Source organism: Bombus bifarius, unplaced genomic scaffold, assembly GCF_011952205.1.
Source record: "Bombus bifarius isolate JDL3187 unplaced genomic scaffold, Bbif_JDL3187 scf7180000008023, whole genome shotgun sequence".
Classification (NCBI taxonomy): domain Eukaryota; kingdom Metazoa; phylum Arthropoda; class Insecta; order Hymenoptera; family Apidae; genus Bombus; species Bombus bifarius.
The window spans coordinates 476,702-500,159 of record NW_022884396.1 but is presented as its reverse complement, the minus strand read 5'-3'; the positions used below and the strand labels follow the sequence as shown (position 1 = coordinate 500,159).

The window sequence follows — 23,458 nt, the reverse complement described above, 5'->3', positions numbered from 1 at the left end:
TTCAGAACCTTGAAAGAAGACCTCGAAGATTTATTGGACAGGCTCCGTAATATTTCATCACGGTTAACTGAAAGCATCACGTATGAATTAACGATGCTGATTTTTTAATCTGACATTTTGAAAAACCACTTCGTCCTACGGGCAATCGTTCCTGTTCGTCAATTAATATCACAATTATAATTCCCATTTTAATAATAATATATCCATTGAATGAAACACAAATGTTCTATCGGATAATGTTTTACGAGAATGATAGTTATTTAGCGTCATTTTTTACAGTATTTAGTCATTTTAAAGATATTTATTCAAATAGTAAAGTACAAATTAAATAATAGAAATAAAAATACTTCGAACATACTATATAATATCGGAGATAATATATAATATTAGTTTGATTTTCTTGACTCGAATACGCGTATGACTAATAATTTTGTATTAATTTTTCAGAGAACAATTGCTGCAATATGAAATATATGAAATATTCGTTCTCCCCTGAATATGAATTGAATTTCATCTAACTATGAAATTTCATATTGAAATACGAACAATTCAACTGACAATGGTACAATGTTCTAGGTATTTCTGTAATTTATACAGAATGTATAGCGTGTTATTAAATATTTTTTTCTCTTTAAACATATGGAAACGTGATACGCGTAAAACGTATATTTTATTCTATTGCATATAGAAATTACAAAAATGTAGAAAATATCATTGCGTTCTGGTAATTGTATCTGTATGTTCCTCGGCTAAATAAAAAATAACAAATGATTCCAGATTACTCGTATCAATTTAGATTAAACATAAGGAGTGTTTAGTAAATTCGTTTATTAACGTTGCAAGCTGGAAGGATCAACACGGTTGTTTGCCTTTCTTCGATTGATAAGCCGCAACCGATATGAACATGTTTTACGAGATAATGCTGCGATAATATCGATAACGCGTCCATATCCGTCTTTCAATTGCAATATAGCGTTCCGAAATTCGATCTGAGCACGACCCTTTCAAAGCGTAATAAAGTCATGAGAAATAAAAAATTAACGACTTGGAAGATTATTGCTTCTTTATCGTCAAGATTCCGATACCAGATATAAAGAACACGAATTGTTAACTTTTCATGAGCAATCGAGTTTAACAGTTGCATCACGTATAATAACGTTTAAGATATGTAATTTATGGCAACGTATTTGATGTTTTCTCGCGATACCTTACGAAACATGTTTCATGAAAAATCTTAAAGCACAGATACGCGTAAGTTTCTGCGATTAAGAAAAACGAAGAATGTTAGCGCTGTTAATAATTTGTACAATTTTACCAATAATATTACAATAATAAAATATTAATCGAATTACGCAGGAGAGCCGTGGCCCTGATTTAGCCACGTAAAGTAATTTTTATTTTCACCAAGAACGTGATACACGTTGCTTCGACCGTTCTGATAAAACGATTTTAATCATCGTACTCCCTCTTCAACCAATATAAACACGAGAAAGAAAAAGACCGAAGATAAATAAAACTTATGCGTGCGTAGAACGTAGTCCCAGTTAAATGGGAATTTAACTTCAATCAAGGCAACCACCAGCGAAAGATACGAACGCAAGACCGATTGCCGTGAATTATTCATGAGCCACAGACAGCTACATGATCGTTTTTCATATTCTAAGCGTTTATTTATGAGCTACGTTATTTCGCGGAGGCCTACGGAGACGAACGATTCGTTTGAGACACGAGGGTAGACAATGTTACGATTGATTCCTAATCGATAAGGATGAATACGATGGTGAATTTGTTTCAGAAGATTATTAATTACATAGAAACGATCAGCGAAGAAAGTAAGAAAAATCGACTAGTCAAGAAATATCTTCTTGAAGTTTCTTCTTTTATCGAGCTGTTCCCTCATAATCGCGATTAATACGATAAAAATACGATCAACGAGATAAGGAAATTCAATATCGTACGCTATACTGAATCATAATTTGAATATACGTGTTCGACAAGTTATTAATTGTCACTCGTTATCGCGAAAAGATTTTCTGAAAAAATAAATCAGAATAAATGAAAATATTAATAATCATCTCATAATTTAATTTCCAGAATCAAAATTATCCATTTTACGTGGAATTATCTGTATTTTTATTAGAAGATCGCGAGTCCCGTTAAATTTACGAGACTTTGAAAAATCGATATTCAGTCACGCTCGTTTGCGATTCCTTTACGGTAAAAATGAAGAAATATCTTTCGTCAGAGAGCAAAAACAATTCGGATGCCCGTGTACGATGTATCGTGGCGTTTACATGAAAACTATCGAGTTATTTTTACGCGGCGAGGACGTCGAGCGCGCGAAACAAAGCCGTTCGAATCTGGATAACGCAAGGCTTCGCGTAAGAAGCGTAGGGGATAGAGATTGTAGGAAGAGCAATTATGACCCTGACCAATCATCGCGATGTCAAACTTTCCTTTCGAAATATTATCGAGCAAAGATCACGATAAAGTTGCTGATCGATCTTGTAAAATTCGACAGGAATTTTATCGCGATAAAGGCTTGAAATAATAATTTCAATTCCATATAAGCGATCGTGGAAACGTGACCGTGTGATAAAATTTATCGCCACATAGCAATGAACGTTTGTAACAAATTAAGTAAATAAGATACGGCTAAATTAAAAGTCACGATAAAGAAATTGGAAAACAATTGGGAAAAATTAGAAGGAGCTGCAAGATCGCGTAAACGCGACAAATTCTTCGATTGCAACTCGTGTTTAGAAAACTCAGATTTTTCCGACTTTGTATTTGTGAGATCGAGTTTCACCGAATATCGGTTCTGGAAAATTAGATTTTTAAAGCGTCTTTCTTTTACAGACACGTCTTTTACAACGACGTATCTTTATACAAACACGAAACCTAATCTGTTGAACGTTGTGATCTTTATTTTTTTTTTTTTTTATATTTATTAAAATTTACAATCAATTCTCGTATTGAGAATTTTCAGTAATTTTTCTAGCGTGGCGCAGTGACAAGGCTAATTATTTATAATAAGTTAATACTTATTATAGATAAGTATGATTTGTAAGTAAGTATTATAAATAAGTAAATATTACTTAATTTAAATAACTAATTGAATCTAGCGTTTAGGTCTAGCGGATAGTCTTCAGCCTGTGGGTGATCTTTATTTTGATAGAACAAAATGGATCGTACGTAATTCGATAAAATGATATAAAACGGAAAATATCGTGCATCCATCATTTCCTTGTAAAACGAAAGAAACTTTTCAGGCGATCTAATACAAAGTTGAGTTAGAACGTTAAACAACAAATTAGAAAAGAGAAAGTTTGCGATGGAAAAGTTGGAAAATCTTAAAAGATAAAAAAATGAAACTAAGGGAAGATAAGAGACGAATGAAAGGTGAAATAATTAAGAAAATCAAATGAATTTAACGAAACTTTAAATAAATCAAAGAGTAATTTCCATTGCCTGCTCGCTTTCTCTTATACGTAAGCAGAACATGTAAAATTATTAGCCGCTATTTAAATACATTTATTCGCAACATCCTACACGATTCCGTAAATAATTATTCGAGCATCGCGTAAGACGATTAGAGAGCAGTTTGTCCATCGGATTTCTCTAAAATATTCATTTATTTTTAACCACTTTAACCCGTGTATTTTTGCAAATATAGAAACTACTTCGGTTCGAATTCAATTACACCCAATTCCGCCCACGTCTCGCTTTCACACAATGCTCGTTTATCGCTGGCATCATAAACGCCCGTTTACGTCTGTTAATAACGAAACAGTTGATTTTCAACGCATTAAAACACAGAACGCGAGTGAAAGTTTTCCACGATACCTCTTCGGGATTATCTATTGCAGAATCATCGGAGTAATAAATATATCGAATTATGTATACGCGTACGAAACACAGATACGACATAAGTGTAAATATCCTTAGCTAATAGAATCGATTTAACGTTTCCAATTTCTGACGAACGATCTTTTATTTTTCAGCTCGATAACTCGGTTTTACTGGAAACCAGGATTTACCAACACGCTTCCGGGAAACGAACGTTGGAATTTGCGGTTAGGCCGCAAAAATTCACCATCTTAATTCGTACCGAGAACTTTCCCAATTGAGCCAATTAAACAATTGCGATAATTAACACGGCGAGCGATGGGACGCAAGTTGGAATTCCGGTTTCTTCTTTGCAGAAGATCGTCGATCGCGAATAGAACGAGACATTCAAATTTCTCGGATCAACAAAAATTCGTCGCTCCTCGATCGCTGTTTTCCATCGAGATTCAATTTCATGATCGTTAATAGAAAAAATGTAAAATACAATTTGGACAACGAGTCAAAGAAAGATAAAGAGAAAGTAGAAAAATATTCGAGCATGGAATCGATCGGTAAGAAAGAAGGGTAGTGGGGGACACGGTTTCCGGGGGGGGGGAGAGGAAAAAGACACGCACGTTACGTTTTAATATAATGAAATTTTATTCTTTTTCGTCGTATTTCATTCAAAAATAAAATTATTTGTAAAAAAAGGTTTCTCCGCTTTCTCGATCGGTAGACAATATATGTAACATATACGTATGCGCGTCGATATATATATATATAAATATATACAGATACGTCTATATATTTATACATATATACGTATATATATCTTTATAGTAATTATTACATATTACAATAGCAATATTTACTCTCATGTATAGGGTTATACATAACTCTATATATGCGGTGCTTTTAAATCTTCGCGTCGTCATCACCGTACTATATACTATATTTATTTATTTATATATCACGCATATATATATATACACATATAACAATCATCGTTTTTATATGTATATATATACACACATACACACACACTCTTCTTTAACGGGGTTATTCTCGCTTACATACTAAATCACATTGTGGTTGTTTCATCTTTACTTTCATACGTTTTTCTTTGTGCCACCGCTTTTTTCTCCGCTCGCTTATACTCTTTAAACTCTAAAAAGATTCCCACATTATCTCAGCCTAACATTACTCATTTTCCAAACATTTCTTTTTTCCTTTCTTTTCCTCTTTATCTCACTACAAAGAGTTCCATCGTACCAATCGTCCCTTTATTCTCTGTTTGGCCATGCTAAGACAGATCGAAAATTTCCAACAAGACAAATATCATATACCTTTCAGATCGTCTTCCGTATCACATGATTTTTTTTTTTTTTTTTTTTTAATCCAATTCACATTTTTCATATGCGAAGAGAAAGTAATAGAAGAAATTGCGTACGCGAAGAAAGAATGAAAACATCGCGCGATAAAAAGTATCTTTGGAATCCTTGATGGTCGTTGTCATAATTATGTCCTCCTTTTTGTTTCTCTTCTCTATTTATAAATCACTTGGAGAAAAAGGCACGCCGTAAGTGATGGCCGACTAATTTTAATTGCATGGCTCGTGAAAGAAAGAAAAAGAGGATAGAAACGAAGGCTTCTAAACAATCGCCTCTACCATCTTGCGTTTTCCTTGTGTCCTTAATGAGAAAGATCATTTTTTTAATCGAGGAAAGTACGCCGGGAGTTTTCAGAGCGAGGCTGATCTCTCGTGAAATAAATCGAAAAGGAAAAAAGAAAGAACGGGGGGAAAAAAGAAAGAAACGAACGAGATTTTCAAGCGAAGAGAAAACAGAGCACGCTTATTCTAATGTATTTTAAGAGAGAAATAAATATAATATGCGTTAAAAAAATTGTCAAGTTATGTGCCGAAAGTCGCGCGTCAAAGGAGGGGAAGAAAAGTGCGAAAAGTATCGGCGCACACAAGCTCTTTTGGAATTTTCTTCGATTTATAAAAAGAAAAAAAAAAAAAAAAGAAAAAACAAGAAGAAAGAAATGAATGATTTAAAAAATAATTAGTCGTAAGATATGTTTGAAATTGAAATTAAAACAATGATTATCTACAATGAATGAAGAATTCCTTCCCTTCGTTTGAATCGATTGCTCCAATTATCCCACGTGTATATATATATATGTATATGTATATTATTACAATGTACGTGTATCTAAAAATATCGGATAAATTTCTGTTCTTTCATCGAATTGCAATCTCCCAACGACGAATCGCTTCGAGTTCGTCCTTTACACTACGATTAAGCCTACGTCTCGTAATTAAACGAGCTCGCAACCACGGAGAATCACAACACGTTTCTTCTTCTCCTTTTTTTAATCATTTCTATATCTTTCTATCTACGACTTAAAAACAAACAATTGTGCAGAATACGTTCATAGCTAATCGCAAAACAAATTCATAAAAGTTACGCTATTAAGTCATCAATAACCTAAGAATCGAATTTCTAAATATCTATCTGAACGTTCATATCTTTCAATGTCCAAATTTCAACAATTCAATGTTCCAAATTTCTAAAATTTTGCGCAATGCAAAATATAAGCAATAACGTATAATCAGTTGGCAAAAAAACTTAACAGAATACGCTTCCTCGTATAAAGAACGAATCAACGCACGATTGCTCGATTATATTGCTCGAAAAGTCGTTCAAAAATCTCCGTAACTCGTCGATCATGATCATCCTTGTACTATTCGCAAAAGTGTTGCGACACTCCGGGAGAAAACTTCTTTACAGCGATTCCTTGCGTAATGGCACAACGGTAACGCCGTACGATTCTGTTACCACTTGCTTCTTCGATTCGAAAAATAAAAAAGAAAGAAAGAAAGAAAGAAGGAAAGATGCAAGTCTAACTTTTCAATATCCATCTGACCGTACAGAAATAAAAAAGAAACTTCTTCCCAAGCGCGTTTCTTCTAAATGCAAGTCGTCGTCGCACGTGGTAACACAATCGAAACCTACGAACGTGTTACATGTGTCTGTTGCTCGTGTTTTATACGAATCTGCGAGTGTATCACGCAGCGTACGATAAGTTACGAGGGCATACTGGACAAGACTAGATGCACATATGACGAAACGACAGTTCCATAGACAGAAAAATTAATACTCTCGTCACTTCTACTGCATATACTCGATTCTGTTTGACCCTTGGAATCGTTATGTTACGTTAAACTGAGAAATCCAAAATTTCCGATGTTACATGGCTTGATAGGATGATGCAAAAAATGTAGTGAAATTACGTGAGCAGTGGCGAAAGTATCAATGTCTTTGAAACCGAGGGGGAACACGCAGTATCGGCTTAAAGCTACGGGAAAATAAATGAAACAGAGAGAAAGATTCAGAGCTTTTTCACGGAGAGTATCGTGGACACGATCGCGCCACGTACGTAGAAGCGAAAGGAAATTCGAGCGAATTTTTCAACGAAAAACACGTGGCTGAATCGTATCGATACGCGAGAAACGAATGCCTTTAACGATAGAACTACTAATCAATAAAAAGTAATTAGAATTGAAACGGTAGAATAAAAAAATAAATATAATTATATATTCTGTCTCAATGACAACCGATATTAATTTTGTCAGATAAGGTAACTTTACCTTAATTGTACACATAATACGAAGTTCGTTTTATTTTAATGAGTTCGGTAGTTCTAATGTTAACCCCTTGCCCTACGCCATTTAAGTTCCAACAGTCGCGCTGACTTAACGGTCTGGCTGAGCGTTCGAAGTTGTGCAAGGTACAACTAATTTTATGTTACTATATACTCGTGTTTCTTATGTTTGGACAGAAGATCGTACCACGAGTCTAATTCGTGCTTTTTATGTTTGTCTCGAAGGACGTACCACGAGTCTAACTCGATGTTATAGGTTAAAGGGTCAATGCGTCGCTAACGCGTTTTCTGTCCGAGCACTCTTTTCTAGTGTGCCTGATTTTTTACTCGTCGTTACGTAATCAAGTCGAAGCTGGGACGCAAAAAGTGCGTGTGTCCGTGTAGTGGCTAATGTGTCGCGTACAGTTCAAACTTGTGTTTGTCCGTCTCGGTTTCGGATGCGGACAGCGACACGATTTGGTTCAACTGTCAACACAACAATGACTCACTACACGTGATGTTCTGCGCGTGTGCGCCTCTAGAACAGGCTCTGCAAATAGTACGAATGCGTGTGCTATTGTATAGTAAGGATTTATCGTTACCACGAAATCTTCCGAAGGAATCGCTTTCTTTTTCCTCCTTCTTTCTTTTTGTCAACAGTTTTCCCCTGATTTATCGAGAATCTAGGGAATTCTCGCGTGGCCCGGCATTTCGTGGCAATCGCGGTCGCGAATTATCGCTTCGCGATAACACTACCTACGTCCAGCCTTCGACGCAGAATAATTTTTTGCTTTTTCTCTTATTCGAATGATAATAAAAAGCGCGGTTTGTTTGAAGAACTCGTAAGGTGTATATAACATCTGAGAAAATAAAATGCAAGAAGACTAAGAAAAACTTATCTTTCGGAAGGGACAAATGTGTCGAATGCGTCTAACAAGAGGCGAGAAATTAAGAAACAAGAGCTTTCTAGTAATGTTAATCGTTTCTGGTGCGTATTCACGGGAATCGACGAACTTTTGTCGTTTGAAGATGCTGTAGAGAAATATCTCGTGCTGCATCGAGTTCATATCTTTCTTTCTCTTTTTCATTAAATGCGAGCTTATGGAATTCTTCGATAATTTCATCTTTTTGACTGCGATCGACCTTGTGGCCGGGAACTGCCGTTCAAGTACCACCATTGTTTTTAAAGACTGTATAAAATAGAGTAGCGCCTGGAACCAATATTTTGGCGTTGAAATCACCGCGTTTAGCCCTTTAACCTACAACGTCGAGTTAGTCTCGTAGTACATGCGACAAACATTTCTTTTTCTTGGCCGCATTCGGACGTGCAAATATATTTTCTTGATAAATATTAGCAAGATACCCTTAAAAATCCTGTCCAATTATCAATCGGTAATAATTATTTATCAAACATCTGGCAACATAAAATTAATTGTACCTTGCACAACTTCGAACGCTCAGCCAGACCGTGAAATGGCGCGACCCTGCCGATGGTTACGGCACGCGCTGTTGGGACTTAAATTATAGGGCAAAGGGTTAATGAATAAAACAGAAACGAGCAGGTAAGACGAATAGGCGATCGATCGCACTTTTCCAAGCGTCGGTGAGTGTGTTCCAATGTGCACGGTTCGTCGCCAGAGCTATGAACTTTCAATTGACACGGAGACAAAATCGGCATCGATGGTGCGAAGTTTTCGATGATAAAGCAAACGTTCTACAAGGATACTAGAGCGTCTACGACGCCGTGAATCGCGAGAACAACGTGAGCCAGTTGAAGCGTAACCTTACGTTAAACGGATGTCAGCGACGGGCACCTTAGGCGAAAAGGCCGCAACTTGGACCTTTACCACCTGTATTGAATAATGTAACGCCGATATTAGCTCACCAGACTTTCACGCATTCATTACAAAACGAAAAAAGAAGAAGAAAAAGGGCAGAAAGGACGCAGACGATCGCAAAAAGAAAAATGCCCCGTGGATTGATTACAAAGAATGCAAAGAAGTATTATTATCCTCCGACAGGGGGAAAATCCGAGGATAGTACAACGTTAAAAAATCGATAGGAAGATGATGAATGAGCGTGAAAAAATCCGACAAACGAGAATCTCGAAAGATCTTCGATAGATTATTAACATCGATTTGATCGTTTTCCCCCGGACGAATGTACATAATACGATCGGTAAATTTTTAGAAAGAACAGCTGAGAGATTCGAATCTCCCGCCAGTACTCGCCAAGTTCTCCAAAATGGCCGCATTGCAAGGTCCCACTCTTCTCCGCGAAGTCCCACCCACTCTCCTTTTTCTCCATCCTTTCCTTCCCTCTTCACTCCCCACTTCTGCTTCCCATCGACGTACTTCTCGGAGCTGTTTATCTCTCTCTTTCTCCATCCGTCTTTCCCCTCCGCACCATTCTCCTATACACATGCACGTAATGCGTTTCTCGTGCACATGTATGCATGAAAAACAGGCACACACAAAGAAGAGACACGCGTATAGGGGTGATTATTATCTCCTTATTCTTTTTGTTTCGCTCTCCTTTTTTTTAAAAAAAAAGAGTCTCTATTTCACGCCCAGCACACCAAGGCACTCCCTTCTTCTTCTTTTTCTTCGTCTTGCTTAGCTCTCCTCACGCCGTCGCGCACGATCATCACCGTGTCCCCTTTTCCCGAAAACAACAAAGCAAACGAGAGATCGTAGTCAAATGTAAACAAGTATCAACGACGACATCGATGTTCCATGGTAGAAGCTTCCGACTCCAACAAAGGGGAACAACATTGCCACGTTTATAAAAGTGGCAAGAGCCACCGTCAGACGAAACAATACACGTCGGAGAGTCCCGTCCGATATAATCGGCTCAGAATTGACCCGAGACCGCCATAATCTGGCAGCCAGAGTGCACGTGGTCCATCACCTGCTCCTTCAACCGGCACACGTGCTCTTTCAGCCTGTGCACCACCGCGCTCAATTCACTGTTCTCGCCCTTCAACAGCTTAACCTTGTCCTCCAGCCTGGAGATGCGCTCGAGCTTGCGCCTGCGGCATTTAGACGCAGCCACGCGGTTCCTCTGACGTTTCCTTTCCAGCTTGATTCTTTCCTGATTCTCCATATCGATAGGAGACATCGGGGGTGAACTGGACACGCTAGGTACCGTTTGAGGTTCATCTTTGATCTGTAGCAGACCTTGACTCACCGAAGATTCTGTACTCTGCACGCTGTTAGGTGGTTCCAACGTCGTATACGTAGCTCCATAAATGCTACCAGGTTCTTGCGAGCTGTCCGAATGATGCAACTCGTTCAGAGCGTCGATGAAACCTCGAGCGTATAATTCTTGGGCCTCGGTCACTGCCTTTGGAAACAGAATCTGCGTAGGTGTTGGTAGATTCGTCACTAAACTATCCTGCTGACCGATGATTAACTTTTCCAACTCCGGAGAGCCTAGTTTTAACATGATCGGTGATAGAATGCGGATGTCACTCAGGTGCACAACACGATGTCTCGACAACTTGTGAACACCCAACTAAACGTACAGCCTTATATCCCGTGACTCACGTCCACTAAAAATAGCTCGTTCGTCACCAGAACGAGTGCTGATTGGCTACTTCTGACGTCATTCGCCGTTTGCCATTGGCCGAACAATCGGCGCTACTAAGAAATGGCTGGCGCATGCGCAATCGTGCATTGCTATTCCTGTGGAGGGAGAGTTTGAACGCCGGTACGCGCGTTAAAGACGCGACTTTTACTCGTTGCGAATTCGCGTTATTTTCGAGGCTCGATAATAGCGGTGCTCTATGATGGTGCATAAATAATGCGAGCACTATTGAACTGCAAAAATATCGCACTTATGTACTTCACGAGAGAATTTACTGTGCGTACTGAATCTCGCGCTGTTACGCTAGTACATGTTTTGTTTCTTTCTTTGAACTTTGCTATTCCACTCTTACCCGAGTGGGTGTTTTTCACATTCTCGCTGCGCGTGTTGTGAGACCAACTTGTTTCATGTTTCGACTCTAAGAACGTCCAAGCGTTATACTCGCATATTTAATGTCTCCTTGTTTTTTAAACGATGAACATTTATTTAGAACAAAAGCGGAAAGATTTAAAAAGGATTACTGGGTCAAGATTCATGAGAAAATTGGTAACCTTGTTGTTCTGCTCTTTAATGTGTCAGCTGCGCATAATTACACTTACATGGAATCGCGTTAATGCATCCATTGCATAAACCCGTATCAAGCGAGCTACAAGTCAATACACCAATCACGATTGTTTCACGCTATCTTGCATTCACCACATAACGCTTGTAACCGACCATTCGTATATTGAGCAAAATGTTCCGCAATCAATTGATACTACATATGTAATTCATTAGAATTCTATAACTCTTACAGAACACTCGAACTCGAGTTCGATTTTCATACGCTTTCTTTTGCAAATATGTAACCCTCGAATATATATATATATATTGTTATTTTTGCAAAATAATATACGTGACATATAACATCTATCTTCTTAAACAAGATCGTAGATTGAACGACATATTGCATTAAATATACTTTCAGCCTGAATAATTTACTCATCGCTAGAAACTACCGTTTTAATTTACCTGAGAAAGGTATTCCTATCGTTTTAAACCCTTCAAAATCATTCGATTACAAAACGTGAAAACAGCCGCATCTGTCTGATTATCTCAGTAGCATTCAAGCATCAGAGTAGATAAATTGTTTAATCCCATAAAGCTTGATTATCCATTGATTCTCAAATATAATCTGCTTATCAATTAACAAATTGGCTGAAATCCAAGAATATTTCAATATAGTCTGTTTGTTATTTATTGACCTCAATTATTTATTTTGTAGACAAAATAAACGTTTCAGTAAAATGTAAAATATTGTTGCATTGTATAATATAATTATTTTGTTTAATACGCATGATAAATTTTATCGTATGAATATCTAGCTATTTTCTTTCTGTTTTTCTTGGCACTTTGCGATATCACAAACACGAAACTATGAATATGAAAACAGCTTTATAACACATTGCTATATCGACTATGCAAATTAAGCGTTGACCTCAAGCTTAGACTTTTAGCAACAGAAAGTTCCGCGTGCGTACACCCACGATTGCTACTAGGTTGCAAATCAATTATGTTAGTGACAATTATGTCATAACGAATTATCCAGTTTTTCAAGTTGTAAACTTTTAGTTCTCGTCACGAGTATATCAATTATTAAATTAGATTTTAGTAAAGTCAAAGTGCTAATGATTTGTAAAAAATATTTACTTGATAAAAAAGTTTATGTAGAGAAGGTAACACTGGTTGCTTGTTTCATCTTGAAATTAAACAAACATGTTTAATTCTCGCCTCTATGCTGGCCGCTCTATAAACCTGTCAGCATAGGATAAGGAATAAATAGTTAAATCCATTATACATAATACTTCTTTTTTATTTATGCACCGATGTCTCTTTGAATACTGCCAATAAAATCGGTCTTTTAAAATTGTTTCATCCATCGTCGAATGCTTCAATAAGCATTTTTTTTATTTTTCGTAATTATGTGTGATTGGATCATTTGCGTTTGTCATAATTCCACAACAGATTGGAAATATTACAAAAATCTGCTAGTTTCATGTCATTATCATTATTGATAAAATAATAGAAAACGCAATGTTCTAAAATGTTGGTTTATTCATTGAAACATACTTAAGGATACAAAAAGTACATCATACGAACACTACTACGAGAGGAAGCCAAAATCATCGAAGCTATGACTACGTCAAAGCAAGCCGATTTCCTGTAAATAATTAACAATTGCTGATTTAGTAAAAGTGTGCGCAGCGATGGAAGCAGAACAGTTCAAAGTGTGAACTTGCTGTATAGTATGTTATAGATGTTTGAAGGAATTAATTTAGTTTCTATTTTTGTCTTCATTTTTTTCCCTTTATTTAGAAGTCCGTCCAATAAAATTGACCACACGCATTAGTAACTTATTTACATCAAAGGGAATATCAATGTGTCTTACAAAACACATGACAGTATTTTATTAATCGCTTCTCCAATATCGACAAATATTGCGTTGTAATTATCGATTCCTCCGTAATTTCCTGAGACAATAAGATAATAAGAAATCATGATAACTTGATATAAATAAAAAAATATGTAAACAATTTAGTACGAATTAAAATAGAATTACTTACTTTATCAAATTAGGTTCATGATATGAAATCTGAGCACGTTTTCGTCTAGGGCGATTACAAGTAAATGTGTTATTGGTACTTGTACTACTTTCTGAATCGCTTGAATTGTCCGCACGTGAAGATACAGGACTTCTGTATATAAGTATAAGTTATAATCATATACAGTTAATATACATCATCATTTATCTAAATATACTTACAAAGATTGATTACAATCACGAGAAATTGTTTCAGTCGGAGAAGGTGTCCTAGATTTAACATCGGATTCGTTCAATTTTTGCAGCACTACTTTAGCAGCACTTGGGTCTTTCATCTGTTTGCCTTTCTTCTTTTTGTAAGAATTATTTTTCTTGAGTGGTGGTGTATTTTCAACAAAATCACTGAAGTGCGTCGTAGTTACCTTCTGCCTTTTATTCTTCTGCTGCGATAGTTTTGATCTTTTTTTTACTGGCGCCAACTCTATAGTCTCATTATCATTATTCACAAGCAGTGGCAGATTTACCGTAGACTGGTTAAACGTTGATTCGTTCAAAGTATCATGCGAAACAGATGGAATTGGACAAATTTGGGATATCTTTTGAAGGGTAGTTGTTATTTCTGGTTCTGGTTCAGCTGGAATTATTGGTTTCAAAGCAGACTCTTCTAGTACTGGCAGCTTTAAATCATTTATGTCAAAATGCATATTACGTGGTTGTCGTGTGTATATCAGCGTGAAATCATCTTCATCGTCACTTTCAAAATAGCCTCGTCTTTGTGTAATGTAATTTTGCAAATTCGTTGTAGAGGCATTGTCTGTTTTACATTCGTTTTCATTTGCATCTCTCACTATAGCTCCGTTATAATAGTTATTTTCATTTTGTTGAAGTATATCAGATTCATCTTCATTATTTGTTTGTATACTATTCTTGGAATTATTCACATGATTTGCACATCTACTTGACATTGATAGTGGCGACATTTCTTGCGTAGTTTCTTCGAATAGATTCTTCGATTCTTTTTCTGTTAATACGAAACTTATACTATCATCATTAGAAACATTTACATCATCAGTCTTTTTGTCGTTATTTGTAAAAGAAGGCACGACTTGGGAATTATCAAATAACCAACTTGGTCCTTCAAGAGGATCCTCCCAGTTTGATGTAATACTTTTTGTTTCATTTACTTTTTTTTTCTTTTTTTCATCTGTAGTATCTAATTCATTGTTGCTTTCTTCATTTTCATCCCCAGTGGTTCCATCATTATTGTTTCCAGAATCATCGGGAGTTGATGTCTCTGCTATAATCTTAGTCTGAGAATCTTCATCTTCTTCATTACTACATCTTGACCTATCAGTTTCTTGGCTATTTTGATTCTCTGTTAACTGTAGATAGCAATTAAAGATTTAATTAACGTGGAAATTAACTTTATGCAAAAATATGTTTACTGGCAACACAAACCATTCGAATGTTAATAGTATGAGAATTTTGCAATAATTTCGATACGTCGTTAAGCTTCACTCTGGGACTTCCTATACGTTCCAAATTTTCAATATTACATCGAGAACTGTGATTCTTCGGCGATCTTGACTTCGACTTTGGAATTCTTTCTGATATTCTTTGCGACATCCTTCCTGATATTCTTTCCGAAAGCCTTCCTGACAGTCTTTCTGACATTCTTCCGGATATTCTTCCTGACATTCTTTCCGATACTCTTCCTGACATCCGTTCAGTAGAATTTCTGCTACTTCTCTCGCTTAATCTTTGTTCGCTCTCATCTAAAAATGAATACTGAAGTTATATTAACTTCAAAATATGCCAATATGAGTCATTAACGGAACATACCACTGTCTCTTTGTGAAGCAACTGTTAAAGGAGACAATCTTTCAGGCATTCTGTATGTGCGACCATTTTTCTGCAATATTTAATTCGTTCGATAACTCAATTTTTCAAACAACTTTGTTAAACTTAAAACATTCTACAAAATACTTACGCATGTACGTCTTACAGAGACTCCATTAGGAGACATTGAGTTGTTTAACTCTTGATTTCTGGGGGGTGTTCTTACCTCTGGTATTATACTTAAGTTTGATGAATTATTAATATGCTGCATATTTAATCTACTTAAATTAATGGTGGGTTTTGTAATGGTGTAACCGCTCACCATAGGCTTCACTACTCCTCTAGTTGGAGATTTTATTGACAGTCTTTTCAGTGATTCCCTTTCTGGAAGAATTTTTTTTTCTAGGAACCTATCTTTAAATCTACATAATATAAAAAGAAATAATATGTAAAAGAGCTTACTTCCAGCAGAATTATAAGACATCTGCATATTTGTGGCAACAGATTCTACAAATTCTTGACAAGATGAAATTGTATTTGTTAAGTAACCAGTCAACGTCACTAACATTTTAAGCATTTCTTTAGCATTCTTTAGGATATTTGATATAATGGCCTAAAAAATATATTTTTATAAATCTGATTTTAATAAATTGTCAAAATATTATTGTATTTAACATACTTTACTTACATCACGTTTATTACAAGCTAAACCTAAATCTTGTACTTCAGCAATTAAAGCAACATTTTGGGAAAATAATAACTGACCTTCATGCTTTTCTTTAGATAATGCTCTTGCTAATGAATTGTTGTTACTTTGTAGCTGTTTACATACTGTAACAATCAAATTTTGATATTAGTCTTAAATATATTAAAAATATTGTATAATTGAATAGACATATATTCTTTTTGAAACTCACATGGTTTATAAGACTTAGCTTCATGGTAATTCGTTAAAAAATGTTTCCTTTTAACCAATACTCTCTTCTGTGATTTTTTAACCTTCCTGTGGTTTAGTATCTGGGGCATTTTCCATTTATTATTTGAGCTTCTAAAATATGACAAAAATACCGAAAAAATACAAAACTCACAAAAAAGCAATGATAACTAACAGAAATTTTACATTATGAAACTATCAAGCTATCGTACATATTCTTTACGGTTTATTTATTAAATTCAATTACTAAAGAATGTAAAAACATCACAATATATATGTCCTAATTACTTAAAATTAAATGCATACAAAATATTTTAAAGATAAGGATTTAAAATAAAAGAAAGATATTAAATGTATATCTTAAATTATGGGTTATTAAACACACAATATTTTATATACTAATATATTTATTTCAATACAAGTAATGACAAATTAAAAATATGGGGGAATAAAGTTCTGAATTCTGAAATTGTATAAAACAAAAATTAGTGCTAAATTAACGAAACCGTGTAGTTTTGGTACATACCTGCTAATACGATTAAATCTTTTTAAATTTTCCAATTTATGGATAGTTTGTATAGTAATATGATTTCTTCTCAACAATCATAAATTATTTAGTTATTTTTTAATGTATTACCAGAGGTATTACAGTCACATCACAAATTTGATATCGTGTAGAGCAATACTTTTCCGCCATTGTGAAAGTACTCACGGATCTCAAAACGGCGGGATAAACTCATTGATTAGAAGCAGAATGTAACTCATTTTAAATTTTGAACAAAAATAAAGAGTATGTTATAAAGATTGGTTTCAATTTTTCGTACATATTTGAATAATTATTGCTCATGTCCATTTAAATTTAAATTGATACGCCATAAATAAAAAAATATTTCAACGCCCATTTGTAGATATTTAAATATTCCCCAGATATTCACTACCTAAGCACCAAAACCATATTTTTTTTACCAAATGTTGCTATTTTAAGGATGAAATAAATTTTAATTCACAAGTACATCAACATTTAACATGAAATGATTGATCAACAGATTTCGAAGTTATAATTTAAAGATTTCATTCTTACTTCATTCTTATTGACTGTAAAATAATGTCTAGTAATGCAGTGATTCTCATATTATAATTATTTAACTAATTTCTCTAAATTAAAATTAAGTGATGCCTTTTATTACATTCTTTTAACAGAAGAATTTTGTTTATAACATTTGATTTATCAATCCTATTTTAATCCATATGAAAATATTATAGAATTAAAAATTAAAACTATTCCATTCATTTCTATTATGATGTTTATTTCAATTTAGAATGGTTATTTTAATAAAAAATGTTTAATAACAATATTATCTTGTTGATATCCTTTGTCTCTGCTTTTATCATACTTTGAGCCTCTGGTTTTCAAATATGTATGTATATCATAAAGTAACACTTGCGGTATCTGTCCACGTCAGTCTATGACTTCTGTAACATAACCTCGAAATTCGTAATCCGGTATACAGTCTTGCCAATGAACAAGATATTTGCGTTCATGTCAATTTTTGTATACATTGAATAACATAAGGTATTTCCAAAAATTTTGTTTATTTCCTACTATTTTCGTAATTGAATGTTTAACGCAGTATTATTAGATGTAATATGTGCGTATTATTTCTGTGATATATAATAAATATGTAATTAAACGCATGCATTTGTTGCAGAACATTACAATATGAATTGGACTTTGTGGCTTTTTATAATCGGATCTTTAGCTTGTAAATATACACACGCTCAACAACAAAGAGTTCCACCAGGTGTATCACCTCAACATTATCAACAAGTAAGTTTTCCTCCTAAGATAATCAAACATATGGTTGCTGTTATGTTGAAGTCTAAGTCAAAATTCAATTCTATTATTTCTTATTACTAGGGAATATTAAAACAGTACCTATAAATTGCATGGATAGCATTTTTAATCATTGTTTCATTCATAGGTCAGTTTATATTCAATTTGTTTTAGCCTGTTCAACAAGTACATCAAGTACCACAACAAATTCCTCAACAACAGGTAGGTTTACATAAAAATACCAAAGATCTAGTACCTCTTATAATCATAATTATAAATATAATTTAAAACACATTTAATGTATTTTATCATATTATGTGTAATGCATATTTGAATCAAGTTTAAATAATTTAAAAAGAAATCATGCATCGTTACAAATAAAATTTTTATAAAGTTCCAGCAAGTACCTGTACAAGTTCCAGTTCAACAAGTACCTGTACAGCAACATATGCCAACTCATCAAGTACCGGTTCAACAAGGACATGGGCATGGGCATGGGCATGATCATTCACAACAAATACTTAATGCTGCCAACATAGTTAATGAAAAAGCGTATGTTACATAGATGTAAAATCATCAACTTATAATCTTAAGCTTATAGTTATTAACAAATTTTTTGCAGTCATATCGCAGAGCACATGGAAGTTCCAATAGATACTAGTAAAATGTCAGAACAAGAATTGCAATTTCATTATTTCAAAATGCATGATGCAGACAATAATAATAAGTTAGATGGTTGTGAGCTTATAAAGTCCTTAATTCATTGGCATGGTATGTATGAATCAGTTAATTACTAAGTTACTAACTTTCTGCATGAAGAATATAATAAACTCTTTATATTCAGAACAAGAGAATAAAGAGGTAGCTGGAGTCAACACTGGACAGAAATTATTTAAGGATGAGGAATTGGTAACTTTAATAGATCCAATACTTTCCTTAGATGACAGTAATAATGATGGGTATATCGATTACCCTGAATTTATACGAGCACAGCAATATGCAGCAGCTACTGGCAGACAATAGTTGCGTACAATACAATGTTCAATGTTATTAAATGGTATTTTTATTTCATTTTGAACATACGTACAGTCCCATTTATAAATATCATCATAATTTTCACTTGTTGTCATTGCAATAATGGTACAGACCACTACTTTGCATATAATTGAAATTATTTCTATTCTGTTAATATTTTTTTGAATAAAAAATAATTAAAATAATTTTTTTAAATATATACAGATTTTTTATTTTAACGAAAATATAAATTTGTTTCAATTATATAATATTCATATTTGAACCGAATAATACCATCTCTTTTTATATACAAAGTGATTGGAGTATCAGAAATACAACTGATGAAATATATATTGGAGAGAAACATTATGTATAATTTAATCAAATACAATTCTATTTGCTGTAACAGAATTTAGTATATGCCCTTGTTATACATTAGAAATTGGTTTTTTAATAAAATGTAATTATTCTTTTTACATGAAAATTATATTAAAGATTAATTTTAATCCATAAAATTCTAATGTAAAAAGATATAAGAACAATTTTCTTTAATATAGATTCCTTATGAAATTTCTAGCTATCATATAGTTAGTTAAGTAGCAGAAGTATTGATAATTTAAATGCTTCCATTATTTTGTTCATATTTTATATAAATTATTGGGTTTGGTTAAACTAATAATGTTGTAGTATTTATACAAATAAAATTACTAAGTATGGAAAATTCACATATAACACAATTGTAATGATATAGCAATTTTTATATATTTCCATTGTATCCAACAGGACAAATTAATCGAATTTATGTATATACTACATGTATTCTTTATTTAGAAACATTCATGTGAAATAAGAACAATCCTTTTTAGAGATATGTAAGTACTTTGAAGAAATACTTTGGTACCTAGCTCCTTTTTTGATACAATTGAGGTATAAAAACGACATAGTAACAATTTTTTTAGAATAGCTAGTTACTATAATCTTGAAAACAGTGATTCTATTATTAAGAATCGTATATACCTTTGTATTGTATGATTGTAAAAATTATATATAAATATAATTTTGTTATAAGCTGGTAGTTTTCTCTTTTTTCAAACACAGCTGCACTGAATTAAAGATACATGTGTATTACATTCGCTTGTGTACAGTTTCACCGTTAAATCTATTAAAGCCTTTTCAAATTATACAGTAAATTTTCGTGTTGCGCTTTATCATAGAATTCATTCTATTCGAAAATTCTTGATTTCTTTTTATATTGTCAATATTTTTTAAAAATCAAATATTATTATACAAATTAAGATACTAATTTGATGAATGTAAGTTACTCGAGCAAAAATTTATTTTATAAAATACTTTAAATATTCGTTGTAAAAATTATAATTTTATAGCAAATTTTCACAAATTTAATACAATTACTTTCACACAATATCTATTGCACATAAGATGATGAAACAAATTTCACAAATATAAAATAAATATGAATCAAAACATTTTCGTTTTTTAATTAGTTTTAAAATCAGACTACTAAGACAAAACACTTTTTATTGTGTTGTTACTTAAAATAGTATGAAAATCACTACATTCCTTTGACTAAAGAAATTCGCATACTCACTTAGAGATACATTCCATTTACTAAATAATCCGCATCATGAGCATATAGTCCGTGCCGTCTTCCACGTCTTCGGACGACTCGTAATCGGCAAGCAATTAATGTAGCTGTAATAGCTGTTATTGTAAGTCCTAAAGCCAACGATATGACTGCTCCCCTGGGTCTCAAAACTTCATTTTCATTTGCTTGTTTCAAGTGCTCTGCCATTAAGGTATTTCTTCCATGCTCTCTGCTATGATGTTTTATAACTATTACACTTTTATGTTCTAAAATGACATATTTAAATTACAATAAAACATTGGACAAAAATAACATTATTTAATAACGCACCTTTTGTTTCCTTTGTTTGAATATGACTAAATTTCAGAGTTTCATTTTTTAATATATTCTGACTAATTTCTTTTCCATGTACTATATGTTTCTCCCCTTGTTGATCGATTTTTCCGATTTCTTGACTTTTTAATGAAACATCTTTTTGTTCATGTGATGTCTGAAAGAGAAAAAATAATATAATGTTAATATTGCAATGAAATTAGAAATCATAGAATACACATACATCACAAGCAGGTGTTGTTGTAATAATAACATCCCTTTCTGTTTCCATTATTTGCTTCTGTTGCACATTCGATATTGGAGATGGAGACAGATAAACCTGATTGTTTTGCCTATTTGCTGATAGGAAATACGACGTTTTGTATGGATGTTTTGCATCCATATATGTACTACTAAACAATTTAAAATAATTCAAGATTAAATATAACTACTTTAATATTTTTATTGCTTAATACCTTCTTTAAAATTAAAATTTGATGCCTTACCCATCTGATTCTTTTTCTCCTATTACACCCAATCCCTTATGATTGAAAATATGTGACTGATCTTCTAAAAATGATACAGTTTAAAGCACTTCCACTTCATTCATAAAATAATCTTTTACAATTATACTACTTACGTTCAGAAGGATTTAGATTGCTTTGTTCAGGATAAGAATTATAAATGGCTTTATTTCGATCATATATGGGTTGATAATCCCATTGATACCCTGGAGCACCTTCCATCTGACGAGCTGGGTATAGAAGTAGCTGAGGTGGTATCATTTGCTGAGCTAAATTAGGCAATTTCCAAGAATTAACTTCTGAAACATGAGGATACAGTGGAGCATAGGGTTTATGTCGATCAACCATTTGTTGGTATGGTAGTGGAGGTTGAACTCCTTGGGCTATAGAAGGAAAACTTGTTGGTTTTTCTATGGGACATACATCTGTTGCTTCATCAGATCCATCAGTACATTGTGGTATACCATCACATACATTATATATTGCTATACAATCTCCAGATAAGCTGCATTCATATTGGTTTTTAGTACAAGCTACAAACATATATTATTATACATTTGTCTTGTTGAATTAGAAACGCAAAACTTTAATTTGTATATACCCTGTTTGATAGGTGGGGATGTTGTTAATGATAATTTTGGTGCCAATGTTACAATTAATTTCATGGGGGATTCTGTGAAAGAATATTCTGCTGGTGCTGGGTCTGCTAATTTCCTTCATATAAATAAAAAATATGTATATTATTCTTTTATCATCAAAATATTATGAATATCAAAATGATGGTTGCATACCTAAGAGATTTCAATTCATGTTCTTGTTGAGAAATCGTACTTTCCTTCTCCAGTTGTGAATTGCTTTGTGTACTATAGCTACTACGAACTGCACTACTATAGTTAGCATGACTTGTAAATTTACATTTGAAGTCATGCAATGGGCCACATTGGAAAAGATAACAACTTCCAGGATTCTATATGGTATTCAATTTATTTTATTATTAGTGGAAAATAAATCATTTATTTGTTGAAATAAAAAGAAATCATATTTTTATTATTTGCTTATTTATTTTGTATGAAATTATCTATACCTTCTCTTCAAAAATAAACACGTCACAACTTTCTGTATCACAGCAGAATTTTAAACATTCTTCTCTAGAATTAAACTCAAATTCCTTCAAATATTTAGCACCCATGTCTAAGGATTCCTGCGTTCGAATAATTTTATCTTCTTGAATCTTAAAAGTGTCGAGGCACATCTGATAATTGTTTCTGAGGCTGGTACGTTTTTCATTTTTCCTCATTAATGTTTCACCGGAAACGTATAACAAAACCGTAAAAAAATGGAAAAACACTTGCAAATCTTTGTAAAACATCATCCTCTTGCCATTTACATAGTAAGAAAAACGCGCATGCTTATTCACCTTTCGAATTTGATCAATAACTTTATATATTATCCGATTAAAATAATCAACTGCCCAAGGATAACATCGAAATTATTAATTAAATACGTAATAGAAATATTTAAAAATATCTAATAGAAATTAAAAATATAATTTAGATATTATGAACTATATTAATATCTTTTTATAAAATTTAAAATCATTTTTCAAACTGTAAGTTTCAAATATTTTAATCTACAATAAACAACTAGATTGCTCATTGAAAAAATAAATGAATTCGATCAGTCAAATATATATATAAATTTTATTCGTTTTATTTATTTACATTAAATGACAAAATTAAATTCGCCAACA

The 23,458-nt window shown here is 33.4% G+C and overlaps 4 protein-coding genes across 5 annotated transcripts; 1 reads left to right on the top strand and 3 right to left on the bottom strand.

The window, feature by feature from the left end:
• Nucleotides 1-8,112: 8,112 nt before the first annotated feature.
• Nucleotides 8,113-10,994, bottom strand: LOC117207147 (transcription factor AP-1). Its single transcript, XM_033447071.1, has one exon. The coding sequence runs from the start codon at nt 10,921-10,923 to the stop codon at nt 10,330-10,332; it is 594 nt and encodes a 197-aa protein (XP_033302962.1). The 5' UTR covers nt 10,924-10,994; the 3' UTR covers nt 8,113-10,329.
• Nucleotides 10,995-13,138: 2,144 nt separating this feature from the next.
• Nucleotides 13,139-17,129, bottom strand: LOC117207184 (probable serine/threonine-protein kinase DDB_G0282963). The gene is made up of 10 exons (XM_033447128.1): nt 16,945-17,129; nt 16,402-16,532; nt 16,173-16,315; nt 15,947-16,097; nt 15,636-15,868; nt 15,488-15,557; nt 15,104-15,420; nt 13,868-15,027; nt 13,668-13,799; nt 13,139-13,574 (listed from the first exon to the last, which is right to left on the bottom strand). Exons 2-10 carry the CDS (start codon nt 16,508-16,510, stop codon nt 13,553-13,555), a joined length of 2,337 nt encoding a protein of 778 aa, XP_033303019.1. The 5' UTR covers nt 16,511-16,532; nt 16,945-17,129; the 3' UTR covers nt 13,139-13,552.
• A 59-nt stretch (nt 17,130-17,188) lies between these two features.
• On the top strand, nt 17,189-19,484 carry LOC117207190 (multiple coagulation factor deficiency protein 2 homolog). Of its 2 annotated transcripts, none has more exons than XM_033447142.1 (6): nt 17,189-17,208; nt 18,128-18,246; nt 18,427-18,474; nt 18,647-18,804; nt 18,875-19,023; nt 19,097-19,484. In XM_033447142.1, exons 2-6 carry the CDS (start codon nt 18,139-18,141, stop codon nt 19,273-19,275), a joined length of 642 nt encoding a protein of 213 aa, XP_033303033.1. In that variant the 5' UTR covers nt 17,189-17,208; nt 18,128-18,138; the 3' UTR covers nt 19,276-19,484. The 2 variants fall into 2 exon arrangements, with proteins under 2 accessions (XP_033303033.1, XP_033303032.1); XM_033447141.1 differs by lacking the exon at nt 17,189-17,208 and adding an exon at nt 17,831-17,991.
• Nucleotides 19,485-20,193: 709 nt separating this feature from the next.
• Nucleotides 20,194-23,126, bottom strand: LOC117207186. The gene is made up of 8 exons (XM_033447136.1): nt 22,793-23,126; nt 22,500-22,675; nt 22,310-22,422; nt 21,825-22,241; nt 21,691-21,751; nt 21,429-21,597; nt 21,203-21,362; nt 20,194-21,138 (listed from the first exon to the last, which is right to left on the bottom strand). The coding sequence occupies exons 1-8, from the start codon at nt 23,078-23,080 to the stop codon at nt 20,876-20,878; spliced, it is 1,647 nt and encodes a 548-aa protein (XP_033303027.1). The 5' UTR covers nt 23,081-23,126; the 3' UTR covers nt 20,194-20,875.
• Between the last annotated feature and the right edge of the window lie 332 nt (nt 23,127-23,458).